The 14,667-nt window shown below is 46.6% G+C and overlaps 1 protein-coding gene across 1 annotated transcript in view; it reads right to left on the reverse strand.

The window, feature by feature from the left end:
* FRMPD1 (FERM and PDZ domain containing 1) overlaps positions 1-6,360 on the reverse strand; it is a 27,782-nt gene extending 21,422 nt beyond the window's left edge. The window contains exons 1-5 of the mRNA XM_034072799.1: positions 6,288-6,360; positions 4,570-4,674; positions 3,628-3,785; positions 1,631-1,733; positions 1,233-1,278 (exon numbers count right to left, since the gene is read on the reverse strand). Coding sequence (XP_033928690.1) covers positions 1,233-1,278; positions 1,631-1,733; positions 3,628-3,785; positions 4,570-4,670 — 408 coding nt within the window. The 5' untranslated portion in view covers positions 4,671-4,674; positions 6,288-6,360. The remainder of the gene's footprint in view (positions 1-1,232; positions 1,279-1,630; positions 1,734-3,627; positions 3,786-4,569; positions 4,675-6,287) is intronic.
* Positions 6,361-14,667: the final 8,307 nt, after the last annotated feature.

A 14,667-nucleotide genomic window follows, 5' to 3' on the forward strand; every position in this document is an offset into this window, starting at 1 on the left:
TCTCTCTGAAACCCTTCTGGCAGGCATTTAAGCCTTGTAAAATTCATTCTTATTTTTCACTTGGTCTCCAGAGCCAGATGAAGCACTGGCAAGACTGACAGCCAATGTACCATGCAACGGAGATTAGATTAACAAAAGAGGGAAGCCACTGTTAAGTGGGTTTGCTTAAAGCTGTTGTGGTTACTTTGGCTTTGTGCACATCTGTTGAATGGGAAACTTTGAGAAGGAAAAATTAATTGAAGAGATTTTTTTTTAATGTACCTTTACTGAATGGTCAAGAAACTTCGTGACATTAAGCCTGAGAACTCCAGTAGCTCTTCTGAAGGAATTATCATTCTAGAAATAAATTAAAAAATCCCAAAACTTCCAAACAAACAAGAAACACTCCCAGAATGCTTTCCAGGGTGTGGGGGGCAAACCTCCTCAAGCCACCTGCCACCACAAGAAAGCAAAAAGCACACAAACCCAATTTTCCCTTGCCTTGCAGCTCAGTGTTTACACATACACATTGAAATCCACATGGATAAACATATCATATTGGCAGTACAAGCCTTCTGGGAAATTTAAAGCTACAGGAATGGGCAGTCAGCACCAAAGTTTTGTAATAAAGCTTTCTGTTCCCAAAGTATGAGCCACTCCCAGGTCCCAGCCCTTAACCACATGAAGCCTGGAGAAAAAGAGGATAATTTTTCCAGCAGTCAAAAGGAAAACCTCAAGAGCTTCCAAAGAGCACCTAGGACAGATGCTGGGCCTGCAGCCTTGGCACCTGTCTTTCATGTCAGGATGGTGCTCATGTCTCAGGCAGCTCCACCACATGGGGAGCACTCCAGGCTGTTCTTAGCGGGCTGGTCACAGCTGGCTGAAGAGATCTTCCTGCACTCCAGTCATTGTGACCTCCTGTCCCCTATGGAGCCTTGTCAGGCTCTCACAGATCCTGATCAAGCCTCCGGCTCCAAAGAGTGTGGGCTTAAACAGTTCAGCAAGACTCTGTGTGTGGTGGGCTCTGAAAGCCGCCACGGTTCTTCACCCTGGTGAGCTGTGAGGAGTTACAACTGATTCTCCCCAAAACCTCTTCAAAGGGCATGCATAAAAGGGGAGAACCTGTGCAGCTCTCATTTGGCTTTGGTCAGGCCTTTGTATCCTATGTGCCAGCCCAGCTGCCATATCTTCCCTGTGGGCCACACTGCAGCAGTGCTTCTGGGAGTGCTGAGTCCTGAAGAAAGGCCACTTACCGACGTGCAGCGCAGGACAGTTAGGAGGAGCTCATCACTGGCCTCCCTGTAACAGAGACATGTAGTCAGCCAGGGTTAGCAGCTGCCTGTGCCTTCCTCCCCAGTCTCATGGCTGATAGTGCCAGTGAGGCCTCCAGCCTCTCCATCCCCACTGTGAGGGAAGGCTCTCTCAGCACAGTCCAACCAAGACAGAGAAAAGTGAGGGAACCCACTCTCCTGGGCTGTTGTGCCCTTCAGCTGCAGGGCAGACTTGTTCCTGTAGGACAGGCCTCCACTGAGCCAGCCCCACATCACTGTGCACCTTTGTAACCCCTAGTGAGAACTCATCCCTACCACTCTCCATTCAGCCCTCTGCCACCTCATCCACCTCATTGCCATCAGGCCATGAGGAACCACACCTGATGATGTCAGCCGCTCGTTCAACAGATAGGTCATCCACCACGGTGGAGTTTATCAGGAGAACCTGGTCACCTGGCTGCAGCTTCCCGTCGGCAGTGCTCCCTGTGAGTGAGTGGCACACTGTTACTCATGACAGCACCATACCAGAAGACCTCCTCCCACCAGGGATGCTCACTGTGAGCTCCTTATCCCTCCTATAACACACTTGCCTCAGCAACTGCCTCTGGACGGCAAAATAAAAAGGGGCCATAGGATGCTGGATCCTGATGAGAGCCAGTATACCACTAACCATGTCCATGCCACCTCGCCTGGGCTGTTCTCTGGCCCCATAAGCTGACCCTGCACCACAGAAAATCACTCCCATCCGTTGTCTTTTTCCTTGTTGCAGCCCAGCACACATCCCTGCCCAGGGTGCAGCAGGGGAGCTCAGAGGCTACTGGATAATCACAGGAGGACTGGGAGAGTTAGAAGCAGTGCCTTGACCTGCCTGCAGGCCTTGGGGTCACAGAGGCCTCTAGGCAACCAGCACACCATGGTGCTCCTCTCTGTGGGATCTGAACCCTGGCCTGACCCTGCGGGTTACATCCCAGTGGCTGACCACATACGGTGCATGGGCCAGGGCTTGGCACTCCTGGCATGCCACTATCCAGACCAAGGATTCACTGTCTATGCCACCATCCAGATTGCTGCAGCAGTCCTTGGGAGATGTGGGCTTGATTTCCAGCATGGTGATTCCCCTGTGCAACCTGGGAGAGGAGGTCTTCATAACCTTGCTGGTTGATGGAAGGACCCACAAGGGAAAAAGACAGTTGCTGAGTTTTGCTTTCCAGGCGAGTGGCAGCTGAAAGATGCAAGAGGTTTAAGGAGCGAGTGGGTCCTCTGGTCTGAGATGAATGGTTGAACATGCAACTGGCAGCACTTTCCACCTGCCCCTCAGGGAGATCCCAGGGCCAGACACATATATGAAAGGCAAAACACAATCACCTAGAATTAAACAAATGGCTTTTAGCCATGGGCTCCCACAGCAAAGGACAGGACTTAAAAGGACAGGTTTCTTCATGCCTCAGTTTTAATAAAATCTTGATTCTTTCCGATCAGGAAAAAAGTGTGACAGAAAACCTCCTTCCCCATTTCTTAGACCCCAATACCCTCAGCTAATTTAGCCATGTTTCCATAGGAAGAGGCATAAGGAGAAAATTTCACTCAAAATCACTGTGAAAAGACAGAGACCATACTGTCGTGCCTTTGTACTAAACATCCCACAAGCACAAGCACTTGGACAGGCTGTTCCCTCAGGCAGATGGTGGATGCGATAGCCCACATGGGCAGCTAGAGGCAGAGCCTGAGCCAGCCCTCCTGTCGCCCTTCCAACACCTACCTGCCCAGCTTGGCCATAGTCTTTCTCTGGCTGTCACACTCATATCAACAGAGAGAAAAGCAGGCATTTCTGTGCACTCATTAAAACAGAAAAAGGTATATAAAAACAGATCCACAGGTTTTTATTCAAAACCCCCAAGCCACCTTAAAAGCAGAGTTATACCTTTTATAACTGGAAGAGTTGATCTACCCAACTTAAGCAGAATTTCACCTGGACTGCCTGTAACTAGCAGTAATCCCTGTGTTATAGGGATAGAAGCTCCTAGGGAATAAAAATTCCTAGACTAGATTAAATTCTTCCTTTGCATTTCAGATAAAACATGAGCAAGAACTTTGCTTTGAAATGGATCTTCACATCCCTGAAGATCAGCTGTGTCTGAGTGCAGGCTACGACTTAGCAGTGAAGTTGCCATTAGTTTAGATTTTTCCATGCCATCAGAATGCAGCAGATGTTCAAGCACTCTCCACACCACACGCACACAGGCATTTGCCCTTAAAATTCAGGGATCACATGCCAACGAGAAGTACCTCAAAAACGCAAATACTGGACAGAGTTCATTGCTAAGGACAACTGGGACAATTCAGGCTATGATTGTAGGGACAAGGAAATGGTGCTTACCTGCAGTAACAGAGGCAATTGTAAGAGGAAGGTTTGGACAAATCTCAAAGCCATAATGATGGAGGACCAAATCTTTATATACTGTTACAGTAATTTTGACACGGCTGGCAGGCTGACTACTGCCATCACTGCTGCTGTTTGTCCCAAACACACTGCCCCTGTGAGACAAAAAACTGGTCATTAAGAAACAATCTGACGATACTCTATAGAAGGGTCATAGATCCACACACATTTTCAGTGAACTGCATCAGTACACAGAGAAGCCAGCACTTCTCTGGGTACCCACAGGTGGCCCTGTGCAGGCCAGCAATGATCCTCCAGGCTCCACAGAAAGCTTAAGATATAAGACCAGTGGCATTAGCTGGTTGTAACCACAACTCTTCTAGCCATCCCAGCCCAGTGGTCACATAGAGGGAGAAATCTAGGTGTGCCCCACAGTAAGCCCTGACCTCCAAAGATCACAGCAACACCTTCACCCAGCAAGGTAGTGACAAAATTTACAGGTCTCTGCTTCTGCCAGGATCCAGTCCACCTTAATTTTTATTCACAGACTTTAGGAAAGTAAGGTAGCTGTGGGCCAGTATCCCTTGTAAGTGCAACTCAGTCTTGAGCTAAAAACATGGGCTCATGGCAAGACACAAAGAGAAATACATCCCTCAAGAAAAGCACATTTTACATTGAGCAATATTGTATTTCTGCAGAATTTTGTGGCTTACAAAACAAGAATGCCTGAAAGCAGGAACATCTGTCCCTGGAAGCCAAGAGGGATGCTTAAAACCACCTTTTCTTTTTTTTTTTTTCCTGACCTTAGGGACTACTGTATGTGTATTTCCCACAAACAACTTCAGCAATGATCTGCAATCTGTTCCTGCTGAGAACAAGCTTCCACTGTCTTAGATCAAAGGTGATCCACAATGTTTCTTTCACAAAAAACATGTTTACCTTGATGCACCATCCCGAGAGCGATGAAGCCATTTTGCTACCATTTGTTCTATTCTACATGCTTTGCTTGTCTGGATTAAGTTAGCCTCCAAATCTTCCATTTACCTGGGAGTGACAGAAATCACAGGAAAACAGAATGACAAAAGATTGAGGACATCTTCTAGGCACTTTTCAGAATTAACCAACACAAAATCAATTTTTTTTTTGTAATAAAGAGAGCCACTGGTACCTTGGGAAGACCATATTCTTTAACAGAGGACATTAACATCTGTAACACTATGATTCCTCCTGCCCAGTCAGTCTTCCCTGTCTGGCACTTTTGGTTAGTCCATGTTGATGGTCATAGTGCAGACAAGACCATACTCATGACAGACAATGAACCAGTAACCTCTGTAGTCCTTTTTCATGGTTTCTGGATCAAGTAATATGCTTTCCCAACATGAGAAAGCTGCTATACCTAGACATAGCAAAGCCCTTCTCTATTTTAGTCTGGGATCTCTGAAGGATAAGTTTTGATCAATGTACAGGTAAGTGTTACCAACACAGACATGTTTCTTCCATTGACCGTCATTTCAGGGACAAGTACACAGCCTTTAGCTGTATCAAACACTTCAGGGCACAACAATGAGGTTTAGAGCCAACTCCTGTCTGCCTTGAGGAGGCAGAGAGTTGGTGTATTTCCTCACTATGACAGGTTACCTTTTGGATTAATAGAGTCACGGGAATTCTACAGAGAGTAGTAATGAAGCAAGAAACTGAGCGGCCAGTACAATCTGCTGAACACTGCTGTTTGCACTAGAAGTCTCTAAACCAAGATCATCAACTCAAATTTGTTTCTGACAAATATGGTCCAGCGTACTGATGTTTACTAGTCCTGGAACTCTGCAAATGTATGTGGTTCCAGGAATTAGTAAAGTAAGTGGCTCATCTTGGATCTTCCATTTAAAAGCTCTATTTCAACAATATCAAAATGATCACTCACCCAATCTGTTCCTTGTGTGTACCCTCTGCTGTTAAAAGGATGTTTTTAGTTCTAGTGAACTGAAGGACTGCAGAACTGCAGAACTAAAAGGGCTTGGTTTAGATCTGTTTAATTCATGGCACTCTAAATTGCACCTAACAACATTCCTTCTTTTGAAGACGTAAAGGCAAGGGCAGCTTCCAGACCCCAAACTGAACTCACCAGTCCACTTTTCCTCTATCAAACCAGCCAGAGGAAATTTGACACTTTAACATTGTGCCTTCTGAGATACAGAAAGCCTATAGCCACATACCATTTTTATTTACTCATTCAAACACTGGAAAGAACTGTTCACTGGGCTGCAAGTTAGCCAAATCAAAATGAACAGAAAATATGTCTGCATCTACAAGAAGTCATGAAGAAAATCGAAGAAACATAATTATTCTATCCACCTTTTACATTGTATCTTCTGGTCAGCTTGTAAGATTTGTATGTCCTGAGCTCCACCCTTGAGTCTTCTGCTCAGATGGTAAGTTCTGCACACTAGGGACATTGTCTCTTATGCTAGGACAGTGTGCTGCTGGTCCATAGCAGGAGCTATGCTACAGCAGATACATTAGTAAGCTAACTACAGAATCACAACATATAAACAAGATGGTTGGAAGTTATCAGAAATGAGGCCAAAACTTTATCTCAACACAAAGTACATCTCTTTTCATCAGCACCTTCCCAATTTGCAATGCTCTCCCTAACTCACATTTTCTAACAAGGATGAGAGGACAGGATCGACATTTCTTCATGTCTCTTTCATTCCCAGGAAGCCATTCTGGTTCACTTCCTGCCTGCACAGCAATGGACAGAAAAAGAGGTCCATAAAATTCAACCCTTCAGGAGTTCTTTCACTGTGCATTCTTCTGGCTGCTCTTTCTTATGCAACACAATTCAAATCTGCTCTTCTAGCCACACTGCTCCTGTAACTGCCTCTGAGCAGCCTCTCTGAACTAAAAAAAAACTACTCTTGCAATTAAATGCTGTTTTCTGAAGAAATCTAGAGCTTCTAGATGGGAAATTTGCTCCCTTTCCAGAGAATGACTGCCAAGTAACCACAGAACAAGTAGAAGCATAAGAATTCTGCAGCCTGAAAGGACATATAAAAACAAGGCCTAAGCACGTTTCCTTTGAGCCTTTGTATTCCACCAATTCTGACAGTCAGCTCTGTAGACACTGTAACACTCATGCAACAGTGTGGCTGCAACCATCTTCTGAATTTGACTTAATCTTTCTTAGTAGCATAAAGTGCTTTGACTTTCCTACATCCCTTCAAATGCTGTAATGTTCCCCTCTGAGCCACAGGGAAAGTCCTGCTTGCAACTTGTCCTTCTTCACAAGCGGCTCTCTGGATGCCTAGCAGACACCTGCTTCAGCTACTGATGCACTAAGATCAACTGTTTGCTGGTTCTCTTCCTACCTTTATGTGCCTCTCTGCCCCTGCCCTACATCTTTCACTCCTTTGCAGAAAGGAGAGTCTTTCCTTTCTATAAGTCTGCTGTGCTTCACAAAACAGAATTTCCAGATGAAGCCTCTTAAACCACAGGACAGGGAGGAAAACCCTGAAGAACAAACATAAATGCTTAAAAAAAACCCAGACAGAATGCTAAAATTAAAAAAAACAACAAAAAAAAAACCACCTTGTGCTTTTAGTAAACCAGAATGTTTGAGTCAAACAATAAGCTTCTTAGAAGATGAGGGTATTTCCTGTAACAATGAAAAACACAAGGCAGTAGCCTTCTTTCTCATAGTGTCCCTAGGATGCACAGGCACTTGCATGTGTACTGACTGGGACATGATTACCTAGCTTTTTGCATAGAGCCATCATGCAAAAAAATCATGCAGCTGGCACCTCCTGCTTGCTTCAAAAATGTCATTGTCATACAAAAGCTCTGACCTGAGCCCTTCTCCTACCTGTCCTTTCGTAACTGTTTTTGAGACAAGCCCTTGAGCACATCACTAAGCAGCTTGAGTGGGCTGTCATCTTAATACACAAAGATCCTTAAACTCTGTCAGAGGAAACTGAACTTGCCAGGTATTTGCACACCTACCTGACCCATCCAGACAGCCACTGCTTCGTGTCTCAAAGGAAACAGAAGGAAAACAGGCTGAGAGAGCTAGGCTTGTTCAATCTAGAGAAGGCTCCAGGAAGACTCTTTAACAGTCTTCCAATACCTAAAGGGTGCCTACAAGAAAACCGGAGAGGGACTTTTCATAAGGGCATATAGTGACAGGAGAAGGGGGAATGACTTTAAACTGACAGAGAAAAGATTTAGAAAGATCTCAGGAAGAAGTTCTTCCCTTTGAGAGTGGAACCATGGGGAACCAGTGAAATGAACCCATGTATCTCATATGAAGGTGGCGAGCCACCGGCTCAGATTGCCCAGACGTGCCGTGGCTGCCCCATCCCTGCCGGTGTTCAAGGCCAGGTTGAACGGGGCTTGAAGCAACCTGATCTAGTGGAAGGTGTCCCTGCCCATGGCAGGAGGCTGGAATTAGATGATACTGAAGATCCCTTCCAACCCAAACTGTTCTATAACTCTATGAAACCTGTGAGAGTGATTCTGGATTCTCAGAAAATGACAACTTGAACATTAGAGCCTTTGCAAACCCCAGAGTATGCAGCCACAGGTTTGTACAACAGACAGCACTGCCAGGAAAAGCACTGTTACCTGCATGGAGGATGTCAGGCACCTCTGTCCTACCGGCAAGAATAGTGCTTCTGCACCAGTATCCTTTCTCACAGCCTCCCTTTCATCCACAAGAGATCCACAGCAGGCTCATGTATTACACCCCTGCTGCAAACAAGGACAACATAAACTGATTGCACATCACTCAGCTCTTTTCCACTCCAAAGGGGAGCAGAAAGTTGGTGGCAGAGTGCCCTATGAGGAGAGGAAGCATTGAAGAATGTGTGGGGACTGAACAAGCAGGCAGAAGGCACTGAAAGGAGCATTCAGCTGTTTAGCCCAGATTTGACAAGATCTGATTAGTAAGGGAAAACAAAGAAACAAACAAAACATTCAATTTTCTAGGAGAATTCTTATATTTTTCTGTGTCATTACATTAAAAGTATTACTTCAAACTGAAATTTTCTGATGGGCAAAAATTTGACTGATGTTTTTGAAGCTGCAACTTTGTTTTAAAGTCTTCACTAACATCAAAATGTAGCAGCAGGAACAGTGATCAGAATTAGCAGGTCTCCTCCACTCAGAAGTGCATGAGCAGAAATTGCTGCAATTAAGCTGTCACTAAACAGTTCTGGATGTGGTACATCCATACATTCACTCATTTAGACTTTTGGAAGCGTCTTTCTAAGCATTTATTGTAATGGATGCCAGTCAGTAGTGAGCAATCTCAAGAAATAAAATTTCAGGGCAGTATATAACATGCCCTGTCCTCCCCCAGTTCCCAAAGCACAGTACAGTAACAGGTGGTGACAAAGAGCATTCGGTGCTCCTCTGTGTGAACTGAGATATGCTGCTCATGATTCACTTTTTCACTCCTCATGCAGCAAGCCTTCAATGTATCGACCACTACGTATGTAGAAAGAAGCCCTGCAAGGCTAAGAAGAGTATAATCACAGAATCATAGAATACTTAGGGTTGGAAAGGACCTTAAGATCATCTAGTTCCAACCCCCCTCCCACAGACAGGGACACCTCACACTAAACGATGCCACACAAGCCTCTGTCCAACCTTGAAGAGAGCAAGGGATGGAGAATTCACAACCCCCCTGGGCAACCCATTCCAGTGCCTCACCACCATAACAGTAAAGAACTTCTTCCTGATATCCAATCTAAATTTCCCCTATTTAAGTTTTAACCCTTTGCCCCTTGTTCTGTCACTACAGTCCCTAGTGAAGAGTCCTTCTCCAGCACACTTCTAGGACCCCTTCAGATACTGGAAAGCAATGAGGTCTCCACACAGACTTCTCTTCTCCAGGCTGAACAGACCCAACTTTCTCAGCCTGTCTTCATACAGGAGGTGCTCCAGTCCCCTGTTCATCCTCGTGGCCCACCTCTGGACTTGTTCCAACAGTTCCATGTCCTTTTTATGTTGAGGACACCAGAACTGCACGCAATATTCCAAGCGAGGTCTCATGAGAGTAGAGGGGCAGGATCACCTCCTTTGACCTGCTGGTCATGCTCCTCTTGATGCCGCCCAGGATATGGTTGGCTTTCTGGGCTGTGAGCACACACTGAAGCCAGCTCATGTTCATTTTCTCATCAACCAATGCACCCAAGTCCTTCTCCTCAGGGCTGCTCTGAATCTCTTCTCTGCCCAACTCGTAGCTGTGCCTGGGATTGCTCTGACCCAGGTGTAGGACCTCACACTTGGCATGGTTAAACTTCATAAGGTTGGCATCAGCCCACCTCACAAGTGTGTCAAGGTCCCTCTGGATGGCATTCCTTCCCTCCAGTGTATCAACCCAACCACCCAGCTTGGTGTCATTTGCAAAATTGCTGACGATGCACTCAAGTGCCCAAGGGACACCACTCATTACAGGTCTCCTGCTGGACATTAACCACAACTCTTTGCGTGCAGCCATCCAGCCAGTTCTTTATCTACTGAGTGGTCCATCCATCAGATTTATGTCTTTCCAATTTAGAGACAAGGATGTCATGTGGGAGAGTGTTGAATGCCTTGCACAAGTCCAGGCAGATGACATCAACTGCTCTAGTCCTGTCCATCAGTTCTGTAGCCCCATCACAGGCCACCAAATTGGTCAGACAGGATTTCCCCTTAGTGAAGCCATGCTGGCTGTCACCAAGCACCTTGTTGTTTTTCATGTGCCCTAGCATGCCTTCCAGGAGAATCTGCCCCAAGATTTTGCCAGGCACAGAGGTGAGACTGACTGGTCTGTAATTCCCCAGGTGATTCATTTTCCCCTTCTTGAAAATGGGGGTTATATTTCCCTTTTCCCAGTCTTTGGGAACTTCACCTGACTGCCATGATTTTTCAAATATGATGGCCAGTGGCTTAGCAACGTCATTTGCCAGCTCCTTCAGGACCCATGGATGGATTTCATAGAACCATAATATCATAGAATAGTTAGGGTTGGAAAGGACCTTAAGATCATCTAGTTCCAACCTCCCTGCCATGGGCAGGGATACCTCACCCAAGGCTTCATCCAACCTGGCCTTGAACACTGCCAGGGATGGAGAATTCACAACCCCCCTGGGCAACCCATTCCAGTACCTTACCACCCTTATAGAAAAGAATTTCTTCCTTATATCCAACCTAAACCTCCCCTGTTTAAGTTTCATAATCAGAGAATAGCCAGGGCTGGAAAGGACCCCAAGATCATCCAGTTCCAACCCCCCTGCCGTGAGCAGGGATACCTCAGACTAAACCATATCACCCAAGGCTTCATCTAACCTGGTCTTGAACACTGCCAGGGATGGAGCATTCACTGTCTCCCTGGGCAACCCATTCCAGTACCTCACCACCCTAACAGTAAAGAATTTCTTCCTTATATCCAGTCTAAACCTCTGCTGTTTAAGTTTCAACCCATTACCCCTTGTCCTATCACTACAGTCCCTAATGAAGAGTCCCTCCCCAGCATCCCTGTAGGCCCCCTTCAGGTACTGGAAGGCTGCTATGAGGTCTCCACGCAGCCTTCTCTTCTGCAGGCTGAACAGACCCAACTTTCTCAGCCTGTCTTCATATGGGAGGTGCTCCAGTCCCCTGATCATCCTCGTGGCTCTCCTCTGGACTTGCTTCAACAATTCCATGTCCTTTTTATGTTGAGGACACCAGAACTGCACGCAATATTCCAAGCGAGGTCTCATGAGAGTAGAGGGGCAGGATCACCTCCTTTGACCTGCTGGTCATGCTCTTCTTGATGCAGCCCAGGATACGGTTGGCTTTCTGGGCTGTGAGTGCACACTGCTGGCTCATGTTCATTTTCTCATTGACCAACACCCCCAAGTCCTTCTCCACAGCACTACCATGAATTTCCTTTTTGCCCAACCTGTAGCTGTGCCTGGGATTGCTCTGACCCAGGTGTAGGACCTTGCACTTGTCATGGTTAAACTTCATGAGGTTGGCATCAGCCCACCTCACATCAGGCCCCATGGACTTGTGTACGTTCTGGTTCTTAAGATGGTCTCGAACCAGATCCTCTCCTACAGCGAACCCAAGGTCTTCATTCTCACAGTCCCTGTGTCTGCCTTCATAGACTTGGGTGGCACGGTCAGAGCATTTTCCAGTGAAGACTGAGGCAAAGAAGTCATTAGGAACCTCAGCCTTCTCCAAACCCAGGGTAGCCAGTCCTGCTGGTATCTTCCAGAGACGGCCCACGTTTTCCATAGTTTTCTTTTATTCGCAACGTAATTATAGAATCCCTTCCTGTTGTCTATAGAATCACATCCTCTTATCCTTCACATCCCTAGCCAAGTTTAATTTTAACTGGGCCTTAGCTTCCTGACCTGGTCCCCAGCTTCCCGGACAACATCCCTGTAATCTTCCCAGACCGCCTGTCCTTGCTTCCACCTTTTATAAGCCTCTTTGTTCCTTCGAAGTTTCCTCAGCAGCTCCTTATCCATCCAAGGAGGTCTCCTGACCCTCCTGCTGCACTTCCTTCTAGTTGGGATGCAACACTCCTGAGCTTGTAGCAGGTGATCCTTGAATATCAAACAACAGTCTTTGTCCTCCTTGCCCTCTACGCTGTTTCCCATGGAACCTTGCTAAGCAGGTTCCTGAAGAGGCCAAAGTCTGCTCTCTTGAAGTCCAGGGCAGTGAGCTTGCTGCATGCTCTTCTCACTGTCTTGAGGACCTCAAATTCGACCATCTTGTGATCACTGCATCCAAGGCTGCGCTGGAGCATCACATTTCCAACAAGCCCTTCCCTGTTGGTGAGCACGAGGTCAAGCATGGCACCTCTTCTTGTCGGCTCCTCTATTATGTGCAGAAGGAAGTTGTCTTCCACACAACTGAGGAGCCTCCTAACCCATACCGTCCCACCGACTGATATCACTGTCTGTCCCTCCACCACGTGCACCTCACATTTACAGGTGCTTCTATATAAAAGGTATAAAGATGTGGATTTTGAAGGTCAGTCAGTTGGTAATGTGGATGATGGTGCATCTACACCTGCTGGTCAAACTAAAAGGCAAGAAGAAAATGCATAGGCAGTGAAGTGGAAACAGGGACAGGTATCCTGAGAAGAAAATAGGGATGTAGCTCAGTTACATAAGAATGCGGTCAAGAAGGCCAAGGTGCAGATAGAGCTGAACTTGGCAAGGGACACAAAGAATAACAAGGACTTCTATAGGTACACCAGCCAGAAAAGGAAGCTCAAAGAAAGTGCAGGGCCCCGACAAACACAACTGGCAAAAGGGTAAAAAAACATATGAGGAAAAGGCTAAGGAACTCAACAGCTTTTTTTTGCCTCAGTCTTCCATGGCAATTTCTTTTCCTACATCTTTCCAGTGAATGGACCTAAAGGCAGGGACTGGGGGCACACTGTAAGAGAAGATAAGGTTTGAGACCACCTGAGGAACCTGAACCTACTTAAAGTCTATGGGGCCTGATGAGATGCATTCCAGAGTCCTGAGGCAACTGGATGATGTAGCTGCCAAGCCACCACACCAAACATCGTATGTTTGAAAAGCCATGGCAGTTCAGGTCAAGTCTTTAGAGACTGGAAAAAAGGAAACACTGAACCCATTTTTGAAAAGGGTAAAAAGGAGGACCCTGGAAACTACCAACCTGTCAGCCTCACCTCTGTGACTGAAAAGATCGTGGAACAGATCCTCCTAGAAGCTATGCTAAGGCACATGGAGGAAAGGAAGGTGCTTCAAGACAGCCAGCCTGGCCTTCTCCTGAGCAAATCTGTGATGTTTCCCTGGCTTTTGTGGAGACAAATTGCATTCACACAGAGCTTGCCCAGAACAAACAGCAGCTCAAATTGTCCACATTTCTGCCAATGGTTCAGGTTGGAAGTGACCTTCAATATCATGTAGTTCCAAACCTCTGCCACAGGCAGGGACACCTTCCACTAGATCAGGCTGCCCCAAGCCCTGTCCAACCTATCCTTGAACACTGCCAAGGATGGGGCAGCCTCAGCTTCTCTGGGCAACCTGTGCCAATGCCTTATCACCCTCATATGAGAGACATGGGTCCACCTGGAGCATATCCTGCTGCCCAAGGAGCAGGGTCCAGAGCAGGATCCTCCCCACAGGGGGCCACAAGCATCCTTGTGTTAGGATGTCAGTCCCATTACAGCAGCACTGCTTCTCATGACCCTCATGACACTACTCAATTTTACCATATGTCACCTAATAGGATTGAGATCTGTTCATCACAGTTTATGCACCACACTCCTAAGCCAGATGCCTGTGATCATCTCGGGGGCCCTAGTTATACTTGCTTTAACAGCACAGGATGGCTTGCTCTCCTAACAAGGACCTCACATGTGAGTGGTTGTGCCTGTGACCACATGACAGTTCTGAGCTCTTCAGTCCAGCCTCCCATGTTAGGGAAGCAGAGCTGGGACCGAGAAAATGAGCAGCTTTGACTTGGCTAAAAGGGTAAGGAGCCCTATAGCACCAGCCAGTGGGTCAGCAAGCTTGTGACCTAGTGCTGTGTGGAAGTAAAGGCCATGTTCCTCCAGGCTGGTCAGGAGGTAGCACACTGGCACAATCCTACATTGTCTTCTGTGCATTCTCTAGTTCATCTACTACCATTGACAGCCACAATGAGAACCTGTGCTGTGCCCAAAACATGACCTTGTACGTGAAGCAAGACCAGGCAAGTCCATGTCATCAATCCAATTACAATGCCTTCTCCAGGTGTTCATGCAATCAGTCACCACTTTGGACTGCCATGCATTCAGTGGGCAGGTGAGCAGTTCTGGCTTGTCAGCTGTCTTAGTTTTTTTATTCAGTCATCAATGCGTCTTGGATTTTAGGCTTTTGTTTCTACAGACTGAAAGTACTTTGCACTTGAGTGGTTCATCACAGTTTAAACAAAATAGCAGCCACCACCATACCCACTCATCAGCCCACCCTCAGAGCCAGGGCAGCTTCTGATCCAGGTAAAGTGAACAGCACATCCTGAGAGAGTGTCATTTCTGATGTTTCC

Source organism: Melopsittacus undulatus, chromosome Z (assembly GCF_012275295.1).
Source record: "Melopsittacus undulatus isolate bMelUnd1 chromosome Z, bMelUnd1.mat.Z, whole genome shotgun sequence".
Classification (NCBI taxonomy): domain Eukaryota; kingdom Metazoa; phylum Chordata; class Aves; order Psittaciformes; family Psittaculidae; genus Melopsittacus; species Melopsittacus undulatus.